General features: G+C 37.7%; 1 protein-coding gene across 1 annotated transcript in view; it reads left to right on the top strand.

The window, feature by feature from the left end:
* smg7 (SMG7 nonsense mediated mRNA decay factor) overlaps window positions 1-18,187 on the top strand; it is a 94,001-nt gene that overhangs the window by 24,270 nt on the left and 51,544 nt on the right. Inside the window, 8 exon segments of the mRNA XM_052011630.1 lie at window positions 3,655-3,686; window positions 6,456-6,573; window positions 9,277-9,412; window positions 9,841-9,891; window positions 9,893-10,013; window positions 12,417-12,488; window positions 15,866-16,016; window positions 16,699-16,834. Of these exon segments, the coding sequence (XP_051867590.1) occupies window positions 3,655-3,686; window positions 6,456-6,573; window positions 9,277-9,412; window positions 9,841-9,891; window positions 9,893-10,013; window positions 12,417-12,488; window positions 15,866-16,016; window positions 16,699-16,834 (817 nt within the window).

Here is an 18,187-nt window from a genome sequence, read left to right as displayed (position 1 = left end):
TTTCAAGACTTGCTTTTCATCTTTCCCTGGTGGATATAACTGGGTATTTCCAGGATCATCCTTATAAACCTTTGCACTCTTTCTAGAGCCTCACTATCCTTTTCTTTAAAAATATGGCAACCAGATTGTATACAATCCATAGTGTGGTCTGAAGGTTGTATCCTTAAAGGAATAAACTTAAAGCTTTTATCAAGACCGATTTATTATTTTTATCTGTTTATTTATTTGTATTCCAAGATTGCTATGTTCCTCTCTTTCACTTTGTTTCATATTTTTCAAATAAAGTAACTTCTGTTTTTTCTTATGTGTTTGAATTCATTTATTAATTCATGTGCCCAGTGTGGATGATTATTTGTGCCCTGTTGAAATTTGTTGTTTACCCCCTTCCCCATCTCTTAGTATGGTTTTGTTCTCCAGCTCCCACCCCAGTGTCATGCATTTCAGACCATATTTAATTTTTCTCTTTCTTGCCTACCATTCGTCAAGGAATCTTTTAGTTTTTCTTGGTATCCTGATTATAGATGTGTCTGATATCAGAGCACTTCTGGATCATGATGTTGCATTGTATTAAAACCTTGTATTGTTCTAAGTACATTCTGCCATGAAATTAAAATGGCTAGATAGTTTTACTACTGGTGACACAGTGGGGGCGGCACGGTAGCGTAGTGGTTAGCGCGGCGCTATTACAGCGCCAGCGATCGGGTTTCAATTCCCGTCGCTGTCTGTAAGGAGTTTGTACGTTCTCCCGTGTCTGCGTGGGTTTCCTCCAGGTGTTCCGCTTTCCTCCCACATTCTAAAGATGTACGGGTAGGTTAATTTGGGGTTTAAAATGGGCGGTGCAGACTCGTTGGGCCGGAAGGGCCTGTTACCACACTGTAAATAAAATTTAATTTAAAAAATTTTTTAAAAAACTGGCCAGAAAATGAAATATCCCAAGTCTTTTCCAAAACACTAGTGCATGCATTTCACATTAATGCTCTTCTGATGGTCAGGAAATCCTTATTTTTCTCAAAAAAAAATTCAAGATCTATTCAGCCCTTTAAATACTTGGTTTGATTACTTTCGTATTCTACTACTGCTTGTTAAGGAGGATCAGTGGCCAAGCTCTGAGAGCAGGTTAGCTGCCCAAGTTAGCTGGAGGACATTTGGCTAATGCCAATAATCCAGATGCAAACCGAAAGGGAAATTAAAGCGCTTAGGTTGGTATAACTACAGTTGTATTACATTTTTACGATAAAGACGGGAACAGTTTCTCAATTTGAAAATCCAGCTCAAATTGCTATTGTAATAATAGGTATTCTGAAAATGTATGTAAATATACTACAATCTATAGTACATTGAATTGGAAACCTCATGGATTGTCATAGTATAATAAATCGTAGTTTTATTGAAAGGTAGGTGAACAGTTGCACAGAATGTTGTACGTAAAGTTCAGTTTAGCAGTGGGAATATTTAAAGTTGACATTCTTTTAATGTGGGACAGGACATCAATAGATCAACATTAATGACATCAACTTTGGTTGTAAACATTTCCTTGGCTAATTCCAGAGCTAAGTAAGGACTAATTTAGAAGTTGTTTTCAAGCATAAAGCTATCTGTTTCTGGGGATAACCTCAAATCAACTTTATTGCTACCGGTTTGACTTTATGTGCGAAAATTTTAATAGATGGCTTAATCTAAAATGTACTCATTTCAACCAGTACTTTTGTCCAGTGAAGCTGAGTTGCAGCAGCCATCTCATTTGGTACTTGTTCAGTTTTTTCTACTGTTGTTGCTTCTTAAATTTCCTGGACATAAATACTCTATAGTGCTGTTATAAATAAAACAATTCCTGTTGTTGACTGGTTCATAGAGTCATACAGCATGGAAACAGGCCCTGTGGCCCAACTCGTCCATGCCAACTGTGTTGCCCAGCGAGCTGGTCCCATTTGCCCATGTTTGGCCCATAGCTCTCTGAACCTCTAGATGTACTTATCTAGATGGCTTTTGAATGTTGCGAATGTGCCCATCTCAACCACTATTTCTGGCAGCTCATTCCAAATACGCACCTCCCTTTGTGTGAAGAAGCTGCCCCCGATATCCCTTCTAAATCTCTCGCTCTGACGTCCCTTTTAAATCTCTCACCTCTGATCTTAAACATATGCCCCAGTGTTTTTAGCACCCCCTCCCTGGGAAAAAGACAATGTACTTTCGCCCTGTCAATGCCCTCATGATCTTGTATACCTCTATCAGGCACTCCCCAATCTGCTACGTGCCAGGGAATAAAGTCCTAGTCTATGCAACCTCTCCTTGTAACTCAGAGCCGCAAGTCCAGGTAACATCCTGGTAAATCTTTACTGCACTTTCTGCTTAAATCCTACCATGGTTTGATCTCCCAAAATGCAATACCTTACATTTATCTGGATTTGCCAATCCTCAGCCCACATACCTAGCTGATCAAGATTCCCATGTTATCTTTCGTAGCTTCTACACTATCTACACCACCGATTTCTAGTGTCATCCTCAACCTTACCAACCATGCCTTGCACATTCACATCCAAAGAGCTTACATAAATTACAAACAATAAAGATCTCAGCACTGACCTCTGTGGTGCACCACTAGACGCAAACCTCCAGTCCGAGAAACAACCCTCGACCATCACCCTCTGCTTCCTACCACTGAGCCAATTATGAATCCATTCCATTATCTTCCCCCTGGATCCCATGCAACCTAACCTTCCAGACTAATCTCTCATGAGGGACCTTGTCAAAGGCCTTGCTAAAGTCCATATAGACAACATCTGCTACCCTACCCTCATCTACCCTCTTGGTTACCTTCTCAAAGAACTTAATGAGATTTGTCAGATACAACTTGCTATGCACAAAGCCGTGCTTGACTGCCCTGAGAATCCCCTCCAGCAATTTACCTACCACCGATGTCAGACTCACTGACCTGTAGTTTCCTGGCTTGTTTTTGCTACCCTTTCTAAACAATGGTACCATATTAACCACTCTCCAGACCTCCAGAACCTCACCTGTGACTAGAAATGAAACAAAAATCTCTGCAAGGCCCTTTCCAGTTTCTTCTCTAGCTTCCCACAAGTTCTGAAAATGCACCAGTTCAGGCTCTGGGGATTATCCACCTTAGTGCACTTTAAGACCTCCAATACCACCTCCCTGCTAATTTGCATGTGGTCCAAGACAACTCTCATTTCCCCCATTTCCTTAACTTCCATTGTTTTCTCTTCAGTTAAAAACTGAAGAGAAATATTCATTAAAAATCTCGCCCATTTCCTTTGGTTCCACACACAGCCATGCTCCTCTTTTGATCTTTAAGGGGACCTATTCTCTTGCTAGCGACCCTTTTAGTCAATATACCTATAGAATCTCTTGGATTTTGCTTCACATTGCCTGCCAGATCCTTCTCGTATCCTCTTTTTGCCCTCCTAACTTCCCTCTTAAGCGCACTCCTACACTTCTTGTAGTCAAGAGATTCACTAGTTCCCAACTGGCTCATGACCCATTTGGCTGGAAAGATGTTCGTTTGGATGTGAATAATAATGGAAATAATGTTAAATAATTATTGTAGTGGAAGACATTTTTAATTTGTCTGTACTGAGTTTGAGAGATGGGATTGACTATTTATTTTTTTATTTTTTGTTCTCCTGTCTGCAGGCAAGCAGAGGCCCTTAAGGCTGATATGACAGGTAAGATAACTTCATTTTTCTTACTTTTGTACTATTTTTGAAATGTGTTGTCATGATTTTCAGGACTTTGAAGAATCATTTATTCTGCCCAATTCCTGTCGTGGTAACAAAATAAGACAATGTATTTTTAATTTTAATAAATTAAGAGAATGATCCATGAAGTACCTTGAGACTGCCTTATGACCGTGTTAAACTACCTGCTTATTTTTTCCACCACATAACTTCATTAAATTCTAAATTAGGCTTTTGCTAATTTTGATGTGTTTTAATCAGACAATTGGAATTTCCAGGGTAGGGAAGTCTAAAACTGAAGGACATGGGTTTAAGGTGAGAGGAGAAAGATTTAAAGGAAACCTTAGAGGCAAGTTTTTCAGAGGGTGGTGAGCATGTGGTACAAGCTGCCAGAGGAAGTGGTAGAGGCAGGTACAATTACAACATTTAAAAGTCATTTGGACAGGTTCATGGATTGGAAAGGTTTAGAGGGATATTGGGCCAAATGCAGGTGTATGGGATTAGCTCAGGAAGGCACTTTGGTCAGCATGGAAGAGTTGGGCCGAAGGCCTGTTTCTGTGCTGTATATCTATGACTCTATAACTTCTAGGAAAATTTAGAGCTATTGCTTTCAGGAATAAGTAATTCCCGCTGAACAACTCTTCTGTTCTTGAAAAATTGGATTTAAGTGTGGATTCTCATTCCCTCAGGTGAAAATTGATGTTGGAGTTTAAAAATAACTACCCCTTTCATCTTGTGCTCCTGATACTTATGTTTTCTAGTTCAATATTTTTTGTTGTTTTATACATCTTGGTTTGAACTGTACGGTTAACAGTGAGCTGCTGCGTTCTAGGCCTTGGTATTTTTACATAATATTCCCAGTGTTACATTTTTCTTCAAAAAATATGATTTCTTTTCTGAATTAATATTCTGTCTGCAGGTTTAACTGGAGCAGAGACTAGATACCAAGCAGAACCACTTTTGATTGCTGTGATGAAGTGTAGACTTGTACATGCTCTTACAGTTACACTACAGAAAAATTCTTATGACCTTAAATGAAAAGTTCATGAATTTCATCATTTCTCACCTAGAGATTTTGGTTGCCATGAACACCAAAACAGTGTTCCTAATGAGTGCATGTTCATCTAATATGTGCATTTTAAATGACTGGAACAATTTGTGTCTCAGATTTCAAAAATAGTTAATTTTATTGAGCAGATTGTTCCCTGAATGCTGTTTTTTGGGGTTCAGTATATTTGAAAATAATTCTGTTTAACAGAATTTCATTAGCTGTCATCATCTTAAATTTTTTTTATTTGTTTATGCCATGCATCTTAGATGGGACAGATGTTTATTGCCCATCCATAATAAATCAGTTGCTTCATTCACCTTTCTCTACTCTCAGAACTGATATCATCTACATCGAACATGCTTCCCCACAGAACCACCAATCATTGTTTGAGGAAAATTTGAACATGCAGATGCTTGACCTGACATTTTATCTGTGTTTGTGGTTTTTATTACCATATGTTCATATTTATTTTCACCTTTTTGTTTTTATCCCCTTTGTATTCTCCCCTTCCCAAGATCTCCTGCAATGTTTCCCATCCCTTCTTCGTCTCCTGCTTTATCCTTTAATTGTAATATAATAGTGGGTTTAAAACTTATTGCCACACTGCCTGGAAGTGCTCACCTCGGTCTCCCCACAAACTTATTTACCTGGTCTGTTAGACCTATTTTGTGGCTTGAACTCTATACTCTTGTAGTGAGCCCAAGTGGCAACAGGATATCCAACATCACATTGAGGAAATCCTGCCCCTAAAATACTCATGAAAACTTTGACAACCAGCCAAGCAAATTCCCTTGCCAAAATTTCTTACCTTTAGAATTGTAAAATATTGTTAAGTTTTATTTAAATGTAGTCGGTATGAGCAATACTACTTTTAAAATATTTTTCAATAGAATTAATTAAAACACATCATTAGAGTTGTAAGTTGAAATACTTAAAGCACAGGAAATTCCTTTTCGTGTCTACAGCCATAAAATCCCCATTTAAAATCGATGTGGTTTCAGCATCTTGCGTCAGTGGTCTAGAACAGGATCTAGGTGATTTTTCTTTTTTTTTCCCTCCCCCTCCCCAGGGAAACCTCAGCAAAGATGGAGCTCTGCTGCTGCGCTGCACTGCACTCCACGTGGGAGTCTAGTGGTAGAGTGAACTGTCAAATGGTTTTTCAATCCATGTGTGAAAGTCCTGAATTTCCATTTAAATGGGTACATGCTGAGCTAACTTTTTAGGGATATGCCTGCTGATTTCTATTCAATTATTTTGTGATGGCTGATTATGTAAAATATCAGCTTCCCATTGGGTGAAGTGGTAGGCTACATACATGTCCTTGCCACTAGAATGTTACGGCTTCTGTTGTCCTTCCACAGTATTTGGTCACATTCAGAATGAATTACTGCTTCCTTCATTTTTCCATCCAGGTAAATGTAAATATACAGTCTTTCATTTGAGTACCTGGCTTTATTTGCATCTGTAATACAGTTTTTATTGGTTCAGGCTCATTAATCCATATTTGCAGATGATGTCAATTGTCAGTACATGCATTCATATATGTGTGCTTTCTAAAAAAAAAAGAGATGTGCCTTGACTGAACCTTTTCCAAATAATACTTCTTAGAATTTGATTCAAAATGAAAAGAAAGTATGCATGTGCCAGTAAAGGTGAGCTTATCTTTAAAAAAGCAATGTGCCATAACATACCATTTTGCTGAACAGATTCAAAGTTGGGTCCGGCTGAAGTCTGGACTTCCAGGCAAGCTCTGCAGGACCTCTACCAGAAGATGCTGGTCACAGATTTAGAGTATGCATTGGATAAGAAGGTGGAGCAGGACCTGTAAGTATGCAATACAAACCAGTTAAGTCAAAGAAAAGTAATTTGTGCTTTTGTTCCAATTCCAATATTCTCTTTGTCCGCATATTAAAAATTGGACTACTCTGATGTAAAAGAAAGAAACACGAAAATAGGGAATAGAATTTGGTGTTTTATTTTTCCTTGAATTCTCCAACTCAGTAAGGTCTGGCCCAGATACAATTTCTTTTTATTAATAACTGCTTGCATTAGGTTGGTTTTGTCATGTTCTAACCACTTTTAAAAGAAACTGTAGTGAGTTTGCCAGTACAGTAGGCACCAAATTTTGGCACTCTACTGGTGCATTTAGTATATGGTAAAATATAGTAGATGGTGAGTTATTTCCACTAGTGGGAGAATCTCGAATGAGGGGGACATAGTTACAAGATAAGGGAGTGATCATTTGAAACTGAGGAACTTCTACCAGCAGAAACGGTAAATCTTTGGAACTCTGAACCTTGGAGGTTTTGGCTGCTAGATCACTGGAGGTATTTAAAAAGGAGGTAGATAAATTTTTGAAAGATGGGAAATTGAGGGCTATTATGGAGCTCACATAGAAGAGAATTTGCCTGGGGCAGATCAGCCATGAGGGCTAGCTGGTCAAATTGGGTTCTTAAAATACTTTGTGGAATTCATACTATAGGAAAAGATTGCAGAAAAATCTGGTAATCTGCAATTGAAAACCATACCAATAATCTTTTCAAGCATTTTATCCCCAAACTCTGCATTGCAGATGAGAGCATTTAACTTGGCTATAAAGAATTGCATGACCGATTTAATGTGCCTGTGTTCATTTATGTATAGGCTTAAAGGGCAGAAATTGCACTGGCTTTCACTGACCTGGACTGAGAATTTGCAGCTTGCATTTAAGCTGTAAACATCCTTGCACTCTGAAATTGAGCTGTACATATGTGGAACAATTAGACTTTGAGACTAGATGAGGCACACAGATCAGTTTTAAACAGAATTTCAGTTCACTAGATTAGTGAACAAAGTATGAAGAGTATGTCCTGATAAAACAGTGCACTGCTTAAGTTACTCTGAGGGTTGCACTGATTTTTAGGTGACTAGCTTTATACCAACAAAGCATACATGTTTAGTAAGACAAACTAACTTAGTTTTGTGTTAATTATCATCAAAGCACTAATGTTAAAACTGAACCAACTTCAGTAGGAAGTGGAAGGTTTCATTGCTTCCTTTTGCACTTGCTGGACTCCAGAAGAAAGGAACAGCTTGCCATTTTTTTTGTTAGATGAATTATGTAGCTTCTAATTTACAGAGTTTATGCAGAAGGTGAATGAAATGAATGCAAAATCAGTTTTCAAAGACTGGTGCGAGGGGACTTGTAAGGCACTGGCTTTTAACTCGAGGAATTTGGCTTCCATGATCTTGCATTTGTAAAGTAGTTTTGACCAAGTTTGCATTTGACTATTTATAAATCTTGGTGATGCGTATGAACTTAAATTTGTAATTCTTCTCACATGTACCAGGTGGAATTATTTTTATGAATCCCATTTTTTTCAGAAACTCTGGATTTTTGTCTTGATTAGTGGATCATGTTCCAGCTTTCATTAGCTTTATTTTCATTTCATATTGAATTAAGTACCATTCATTTTGAGGGTATGATTGCTAAAATTATGATTATATGACTTGTATCAGAGACACTTATCTGGAGTCATGAGCTTGAATCCTAACACAAGTTTGGAAATTTAAATTTAGATAATGAAATAAACTTGGAATTAAAAATAAAACCGTGTCAGTAAAAATGACTGTGTAAAAGTATTGGATTGTTGTTTTTTAAAAAAAAAATCCCCTGGGAAACGTTGATCCTTTCAACTGCTCTCTGAAATGGCCTGGTAATTCATTCAGTACAGGGGCAATTGGGGGATGGGTATCAAATGTCCAAATCTTGTATATGAATGAATTTTTTTAAAAAATTGACTTGTGGGAAGACTCAATATATTACCATTTGTCCTGATTCAAATCGTGAATGGTGAATTGAGTGCTGATTTGGACTGATTGTCCATTTTTCATTTGTCCTCATTGTGATTGCAAGTATTTTATATATTGTGTTGTATTGAATGGTGGGTGTTCGTATAATATCTTCATTGTTAAAGTAAAATCATGAGTAATTGTTCGAATTTCATAAGGAATATAAAGGAATATTGAGGCTGTTCATCTGAGATTTGGTATGATAGGGAAAAAGGTGGATTGGTAGTTTACATTGTACTCTTTGGCATCATGAGTTAGCTGTAACTGAAGGCCATTCAGGACATTGCTACACAAATCCACAGCCTCTTCATTTCATCCAAACTGCATTCTAATAGAAATTTTCTTCCATTATTCTAACAAGACCTGACATGCTGAGGAGAAATAATGGTTCTTATAAAGGTACCAGAGAACCAGCAGGTTTGTATTTCATTTATTATTTTAAAAAGTTGGCTGAGTTGGCTTTTAATATAATTGCTTTGGCATTATGTATATAAATGGTTTTTGGATCCAAATAGTATGAGAATCAACTTTGTAAAATGCAACTTTATTAAAATGTTGTGACAATTTTATTGGCTGTTGAAGGAAATTGGTTCATCATTTTCAGGTTTTGTTTGAAACTTTGTTGAAAGTGTCTTTGGGTATGCTAGAGTAATATACTCAAGCTTGAGTTATAGTAATATTTGTTGTTCACTGTAGCTGGAACCACGCCTTCAAAAATCAGATTACAACACTACAGGGTCAGGCCAAGAACCGAGCCAATCCTAACCGCAGTGAGGTACAGGCCAACCTTTCGCTCTTCTTAGAGGCAGCTAGTGGCTTTACACACAGGTGAGTTCACAAAAAAGAGTTCAGATTTTATTGAAATATTTAGTCTTTAAAGGTAACCTAAGTTAATGCTTAAACCAAATTTGAATTAATTTGTCTAACATTCTAAAAGGACATGGGTTCTTTACACCCTCAGCCTATAATATGTTATCTTGAACCCATATGAAGTTTGGAGCTTCCCCTTTTTGTATTAAGTGCTCATTGGTGTGGCAAAATGCTCTGTGTTGGTGATTTTATTGCAGCAAAGGAGTAGGGGAGATGGAATAAAATTCACTAGGCTTTCATGACAGCAATAAAAATAACTTTGTGTAAGAAGAAATTTGTGACGCTTTCATAATTAGATTTTGTATTTTGATAGCTTTTGATAGAAAGCATTCAAGTAAATGACATTTATCTTTTAAGTGTGATTTGGGAATTATTTTTTCTTCATTATAGTTGCTGCAAGAGTTGTGCACAGTTTTCAATGTGGACCTCCCTTGCCGTGTTAAAATCTTCACAGCTTGGAATCATCAGCAATAAACAATGCAGCACCAGTGGAATTGTGAAACCCCAACCCAGCTCTTGCTCATATATCTGCCAGCACTGCCTTGTACATCTTGGAGACATAGGTATGTCACTTAGAGAAATGTAGGTTAAGAGGTTTAAATACTGTCAACTTAGGAAAGAGTGGTTCAGGCAAATTAACATTTAACGAAAAGCTACATTAATAGATACATTTTTCAAGACACATACATTTATCTGTTGTTAGATATATTGGATGTGACCTGCACCATCTGCCTCATGGTTCTATCTTCAGACTAGCTGTAAATTTGTAATATGATTTCCATGTATAATTCATGATATTTAGAATAAGACATTGAATGTTCATTTAAACATTGCTCTTCATCACTATGTATAACTTGTTTTTGGTCAGTTCAGCATCAGATGGTACTCAAAACAGTTTCTACTTTTGGTATTTGTAGTTTGTTAATTTATATCACTTAAAATTAAGAGTTCTTTGATAATGCTGACATTTTCTGCAAACCTAACTCCATTCTAAATTTACAGCCAGAAAAATCAAAATAGCATTTTTAGTACAGAGCAGTTCTTTGCCAGGTTTTGAAGTTTAATGTGAAGGCAATGTTATAATCACAGTGGTGAAATTTGTTTCTTCTTATGCATAACCACTTCCTGTGTTTATTGAGTTTGGAACACAGAGCAGTCCAGGGGACAGGTTTTCTGCAGCTAATTTTAGTACTTCTGTGTACTCAGCTGACAAACTTTTGCAGTGTGCTGATGTTGCTAATGTCACTCTTTCCTTGATATCAAGACACTTCTTTGGGAGATCAGCCACTTGTGCCTATTCCAGCGCTTGCAGCAGAGGTTGTGTTTGAATATCAAACTGATGCTGCAAGCAAACTGCTGTAGTGTCACTTGAGAAAACTGATAAATTACCTTCAGCATCTGCTCATTTGTATTGAGTTTTGAAAGATTAATTTAGTAACTTGTATCTGAAAAGAGAGATGTTGCTTTCATGAAATAAAATAATCCTCTTCCTTCCCCACATACCTTCAGTATTACTTTTAAATAATAGGCTAGATTTAAATAATGGTGGGAATTGCTGGTGCTTGTGGAAATGGGAGAGCGATTTCATGATACAGTTGGATGTGGCAGTTTAAACTCAGTTATTTACAACCTGCTGTTTGAATTGCCATGCTTCAGTATTAGCTATGTGAAAAACGTTATTTTTCTGTCTCATCACTTTTTTTAAAAGTATGGAACAACACAAAGTTGCTATATTTAGTTGGCAGATATAACTGAAACTTGCCATAAAGACGTCTTGTTCATTACATTCTAAATAACTTTTAATCGTGCAATAAATATTATATATTGTCAGTCCACTATCTAGCATTGAAGGTGAACAATTTCAAGTGAGGAGGCTTATTCCTCTTTTTAATTATCAATTTTTTTTTGTCTTCAATCATTCCATCTCTCAATCTTTGAGGAAAACCTGGTACACCAAGTGGTAAATGCACTTATTTTGAACTATAGGTTTAGATCAAAACTGAATATGGTCTTTACTTTACAACTGTGATGGTAGGATATGAAACATGTTTGCTCTTTTTCTATTTCAATCTGCATGACAAAGCATTCATAATTTTGTACTTAATTGGTTCTGGTCTATGCTCTGGATGGTTAATGGGTAATAAAGTATTTATGTTAGTCGGCAGTTTAGGCTAAGGTTAAGGCATTACATATCTAAGAAATGGGCAAATGGACATTCTGTTCTTTGTCTGGTCCATTTAGCCCATCTTTAGATACAGAGTCTTGTATATATCATCAAGCAACTCCATACGCACTGGATGCCATGTTGTCCCCAGATAGAGGTGAAACCTGTTGAGAGCTTTCTCTATGTACAGCCATGTCATGCCTGTCTGGGATTACTTTATCCTGGCTTTAGGTAGCTAAAGTGAACAATACTACTTTTTTGTTCAAGCATCCCTCTTAGATTTCAAACTTCTGTGATTTCAGAGGATTATAGTTTGTACCCTATCCATTTTTTCCTGAATAGGCAGTGAAGTTGTGTGTGGGCTTTGTAGGTGTGCTAAAGAAGTAAAGTAGTGAAACAACCAGGGAGATTAATGACGTTGGAAATAAAATATGCTTATCATTATGTTTGGAGAAAATCTTATGTTATAAATTTCCTCTAAGATTTTTAGTTAAAAGTACTTCATTCTGTTTGATCAATTGATTTCTAATGGTATACTCAATTTTGATCAACAAGCTACCTGATGACCACATTCTCTTGTAATAATTAGTATATCCTCTGACTTGCTTTGAGTTTACCATGCAATAAATTTGCCTGAGAGTGTAAATAAAACAATTGCCTCTCTGTGAGTGAGGAGATTCTGATTTTAGAGTGGAAGATAGTTAGGTGAAAGAAAATGAGCAAGTAACTCTTTTGGGGTAAGCTGTATTTTATTAATGTTAAAGATATCTGCCTCTGATATATCTATGCTTTTACTCTACAGCTCGATACAGGAATCAGACTAGCCAGGCTGAGTCTTATTACAGACATGCAGCTCAGCTTGTTCCTTCAAATGGTAAGATGCACCTCTCTCATCTATTGATCAATAAAGATTTTATTCTTGGGGGGGTGAGGGTGAATACGGAGCTGGTGAGCCTTAGAGCAGTGGTAGGAAGCTATTGGAGAGTATTCTTAGGGATAAGATTTCCTCGCATTTGAAAAAGCATGGGCTTATTAGAGATGGTCAGCATGACTTTGTGCAGTGCAGGTCATGTGTTAGAAATTCAATTTTTTTTGAGGTGAAGATGATTGATGAAGGTAGAGCAGTGGATGTGTCTACATGTACTTTAGTAAGGCATTTGACAAGGACCCTCCTGGTAGGATGCATTTGGTAGATTGGATTCAAAATTGGCTTGGCCACAGAAGACAGAGGATAGTGGTGGAGGGATGTTATTCTGTCTGGAGGTCTGTGATTGGTAGTGTTCTGCACGGATCAGTGCTGGGACCTCTGTTTGTGAGATATATAAATGATGTGGATGAAAATGTAGGTGGGCTGATTAGTAAGTATGCAGACAACACAAAAATTGGCAGAGTTTCCAGATTGTGAGAAAGGTTGTCAAGTATTCAGCAGGATATAAACCAGTTGGAAATGTAGGCAGAGGGGAAAAGGATACACTAAATAGCAGGATCCTTTGGAGCATTGATATACAGAGGGACCTTGGGTGCGGGTCCGTAGCTCCCTGAAAGTGGCAACACAAGTAGATAGGATGGTAAAGAAGGCATACAGCATACTTGCCTTCATAGGTCAAGATGCAGAGTATAATAGTCAGGAAGTCATTTTGCAGCTGTATAAAACTTTGTTTCAGCCACGTTTAGAGTACTGTGTGCATTTCTGGTCACTGCATTATAGGAAGTTTGTGGGTGCTTTGGGGAGGGTGCAGAAGAGGTTTACCAGGACGTTGTCTGGATTAGAGACACTTAGGAGAGGTTGGATAGACTTAGATTATTTTAGTATTCAACCTGACAGCATGAACATCGATTTCTCTAACTTCTGGTAACCACTCCCCTCTGTGTCTTTTTGTTTCCCTTATCCCACCGGCCCCGTCACACCTTCACTTTCCCCTCCCCTCCCCTTCTGTCCATCACCCACACATTCCTTCCACCAGTTCCCCTCCCCACCCCCTTCCCTTTATTCCATTGTCCTCTCCCATCAGATTCCACCTTCAGCCCTTTGTCACTTCACGGATCACTTCCCAGCTTCTTTCATCATTCCAACTCTTTTCCCCCTCACCTACCTATCACCCACCTCACTTGGATCCACTCACCTGCTCTTGCTCCACCCCTCCTCTTCCCCCCCCCCCCCCCCCCCCCCCCCAAAACCACCTTTTTAATACTGGCTATTTCCCCTCTTTCCTTCCAGTCCTGATGAAGGGTCTCGACCTGAAATGTTGATTGTTCATTTCCCTCCATAGATGCTGCCTGACCCACTGAGTTCCTCCAGCTTTTTGTGTGTTGCTCCAGATTTCGCATCTGCAGTCTCTTGTGTCTCCTTGTTTCCTGTGGAGCCTTGGAGGCTGAGTGGTGACATGATAGAAATATATAAAATTTATAAGAGGCATAGATTGGGGGGTGGGGGGAGACTATCAAATACTAGTGGGCATAACTTTAAGGTGAGGGGGTAAGTTTAAAGGAGATTTACTAGGCAAGTTTTTTTTTACTCTGTGTTAGATGCCTGGAATATGCTGTCAGGGGAAGTGGTGGAAAAAGACATGATAAAATTTAGGCAGGCACATGAATAGGTAGGGAATTGAGGGATATAACGTGTGCGGGCTGAGGGGATTACTTTAAATTGGCATAATGGTTGGCATGGACATCGTGGGCTGAAGGGCCTGTTCCTCTGCTGTACTCTTCTATGTTCTGTAGTCATGTTGCTCATTACCAATAGGGAAAAAAAATCAGCTGTCTTGAGGACACTTGCATTGGATTTAGGGAGTTGCTGTAGCAATTCAATGCAACATATATTTACCACTAATTTAGTGTTCCACTTTGAATTTATTTTGTCACCCAGTGTATGTTTATAAATGTAGTAGCTCATGGATTTAGGATCTGACTATTTTCTGTTATCTACACATTCTTAGCTGTCAGTGGAGTGGAACTTTCTGATGTCATCTGTGAGGCAGCATCCTTTGGCTTTTCCAGTCCCACCATTAATTCACCTTAATTCTTTATTATCTGTAGTATTGTAACTTTCATGTTACAGTGCTGTTACCATGCTTTATCTTTTGATGGTCCCACTTTGAGCCATTGGTTAACTGGATATGTGCTGCATTGCTGTGTTGCAATTTGTGCAACGAGGGTCACTTCCCAGATCCAGGCATTATCTATAATGAAGCAGAGAGAAATCATCTGATTAGAAAGGCAAGACAATGATGAACATGTTAGCGTTCTCCCAGTGGATGGTTTGAAAGTAATTTTTTTTTCATAGATATGTTTTTGTTTATCAATGGAAAAAGGCAGTACTTGTGTAGGCTAATCAGTCTTAGTCAAAATTCGTGTTCAAATCTCAAGTAAATAAGAGTAAATCCCCTTGTGATGGTGATGTTTTGCAATGGCCCCATTTAACATCAGGATTTTCACTTGAACAGAGCAAAATCTTGTGATTGATGTAAAGGAAATAACGATGTCACAAGTGGGCCTTACTCTTTTGAACCCTTTGCTTCATATGTTCAAGTTGGAATTCTGACACAATGCACTTTACATAGAAAATAAATTCAAGAGTTTCCCTTTTTGCATTCTGGATTTGTTGAGGTAATTAAAAATAGATTTTTCCAATTCTGTAACTAAGGACCCAAGATTACCCCTACATATTCTTGTCCTTATTGCTGATGGTTAATTAAGTCTGTGATATCAGATATTTTAAATGCAGCATAAACTCAGAAATGTTAGAAAACTCAGTAGTTCAGCTAACATCTGTGAAGACATTAGATGTATTGATGTTTAAGGTACAGATTTTTCTCTTCAGCCTTGACATGTTAAATCAAACATTCTGTTGAGATACTGACTGGCCTGATGTCTTTTTTTTAAGAGTTTTCTGTTTTCTTGATATTTCCGTGATATTATTTTGTTTGTTTTTATTTAAAGTTGGCATTTACGAATAGTGTTGTTTTCTCATTTCTAGACCAATGCTATTGACAATTACCAAAGTAACCAATTGTCTACCGAAAGAGAAGTGGTTAAAGGGCAAGAGTACCAGTGAGAATTTGGGTTGAGTGGAATAATTATAAAGAAATGTAAAGATTTAAGATGAATCTCCAGTAATTTTTTTTATTTATAGTTCATAGTAACTCCTGATTTGAAATTAGAAATAGAATTTGAGGGACAGTAATAGCCTAATTGTAAACTATTGATGAACTTAAATTATATATTTAAAATTACAATATGTCACTTTTACAGGTCAACCGTACAATCAGCTGGCAATTCTGGCTTCCTCTAAAGGTGATCACCTTACTACCATTTTCTACTATTGCAGAAGTATTGCTGTCAAATTTCCATTCCCAGCTGCTTCTACTAATCTACAAAAAGCGCTTTCTAAAGCTTTGGAAAGGTGAGCAAAATTGCATCCAGAAGCAGCATAAGTACTGCAACAGGAGAACAATATTGCAGTTTATTAGATTTTTCCTTGCTCTTTTAATTTCCAATATCTTTTGTACTTGATTACTGTATGTTAAAAATCAAGTGTCATGGCTCCCTCTACAGGGCACTTGGGACATAGATAATGGTAAACTATGTTGTGTTTCCATAACTAATAAGTAAAGGATTATTGATAAAAGGTGCAGAGTCCAATCCCTGGTTAGAATAGTAAAATCAAATGGCAAATCAAGTGCAGAACACAAAAGGAATAAAGATTAGGTTGTGAAGGGGGTTGGGATTGACAATGGAAATGGGGAAAAATTATCTTGAAAATTTTCTACATTCTGCTTTATAGATCTTGTGTTAAGTAATTCTCTATGTAAAAGATTCATGTGCATTCATTCTATGTCATCCCTGGGTAATTTATTTTCTCAGCTTCTTTAAAATATCGAATACTTCCTCTTCCAATATTTTTCAGAAGTAGATTTGAAGGCATCCAGGGAATTTAAAAAAAAATAATATATTAATGGAATGTTTTCGTTAGTCTTACTATATAATGTATTCACTGCACTTGAGGTAACCATAAATTTAATGCTTTTGGTTATATACCTCAAGTATGCACATAAACATTTTTATTTTTTATTTTTGTTATATAGCCGTGATGATGTGAAGACTAAATGGAATGTTTCTGACTTCATAAAGGCTTTTATTAAATTCCATGGTCATGTATATTTGACTAAAAGTTTAGAGAAGTTGTGTATGCTGAGAGAGAAGCTGGAAGACCAGTTCAAGGTATGATGAAGCTGTACTTTAGCAATTTGATCTTTAAGTGATTTATTAATTATGGATATGAAATTGATTCATATTTTACTGCTCTTGCTGTTGCCTTTTTTGACAATGCAAGTCTTAAAATAGTTTGAGTAATTTGCTTAACGTTTAAGGAAATGTACAGGGAGACTGAGTTAAGCTTAAAGTGTTAGGTCAGAATCAGATTTATTATCACTGACATATGTGAAATTTGTTGTTTTGTGGCAGCAGTACAGTGCAAAGACAAAGTTTATAAATTACAAAACTAAATAGTGCAAACAAAAAGGAATAATAAGGTAGTGTTCATGGATCATTCAGAAATCTGATGGCAGATTTCTGTTACTGAACCTTTGAGTTTGGGTCTTCAGGCTCCTGTACTTCCTCCCCGATGGTAGTAACAAGAAGGGGGCATGTCTGGGGTGGTGAGGGTCCCTAATGATAGATGCTGCCTTTTTGAGGCACTGCCTCTTGATGTCCTCGATGGTGGGGAGGGTTGTGTCTGTGATGGAGCTGGCTGAGTCTTTAACCCTCTGCAGCCTCTTGCGATGCTGTGTACCAGGCTATGATGCAATCAGTCAGAGCCTCTTGGGAACCTACCAAATCTCCTCAAACTCCTAACGAAGTAGAGCTACTGGCGTGCCTTCTTCATGATTGCATCAATGTGTTGGGCCCAGGATGGATCCTCTGAGATGTTGATGCCTAAGAACTTGAAGCTGCTCACCCTTTCCATCGCTGACCCCTCAATGAGGACTGGTGTGTGTTCTCTTGACTTCCCCTTCCTGAAGTCCACAATCAGTTCCTTGCTCTTGCTGACATTGAGTGTGAAGTTGTTGTTGTGACCTATCTAGCTCACTCCTGTAAGCTTCTTCATTGCCATCTGAGATTCTACCAACAGCAATGGTATCATCAGTGAACTTGTAGACAGTCGGGAAATTACCAATGTAAACAATGACTCATTAAAATCTTGAGGGGAACGGGACATGGTATTTTCATATCAAATGCCTTGTTCACACTGTAAAGTCTGGGTGGGTGGTTAATGGTTTGGCTGAATTCAAATGAATTGAGCTTGCTGCTCATGGTCTTTTGACTGCCTGCTCTTACCCCGGGTTGATTGCAGAAGGCTAAATGAGTTGATCTCTGTATTTTGGACATGTGAGCCTTTTACAGATGGCCACGTTGGAGGTTTGACTGCTGGAGCCTCTCAAGACTTTTTTTAAATGGCTCTGCATTGAGAGACTTTTAAAACTAGCAAAATTACTTTAAGTGATTTAAAAGCATTTTTGCATGATAAAAATGTTCAAAACACTAAAAAGAGTAATATCATTACGGTAAAGTAAA

Source organism: Pristis pectinata, chromosome 3 (assembly GCF_009764475.1).
Source record: "Pristis pectinata isolate sPriPec2 chromosome 3, sPriPec2.1.pri, whole genome shotgun sequence".
Taxonomy (NCBI): Eukaryota; Metazoa; Chordata; class Chondrichthyes; order Rhinopristiformes; family Pristidae; genus Pristis; species Pristis pectinata.
Note: the sequence above shows the minus strand (reverse complement) of the source record. Positions and strands in the feature narration are given on the sequence as shown.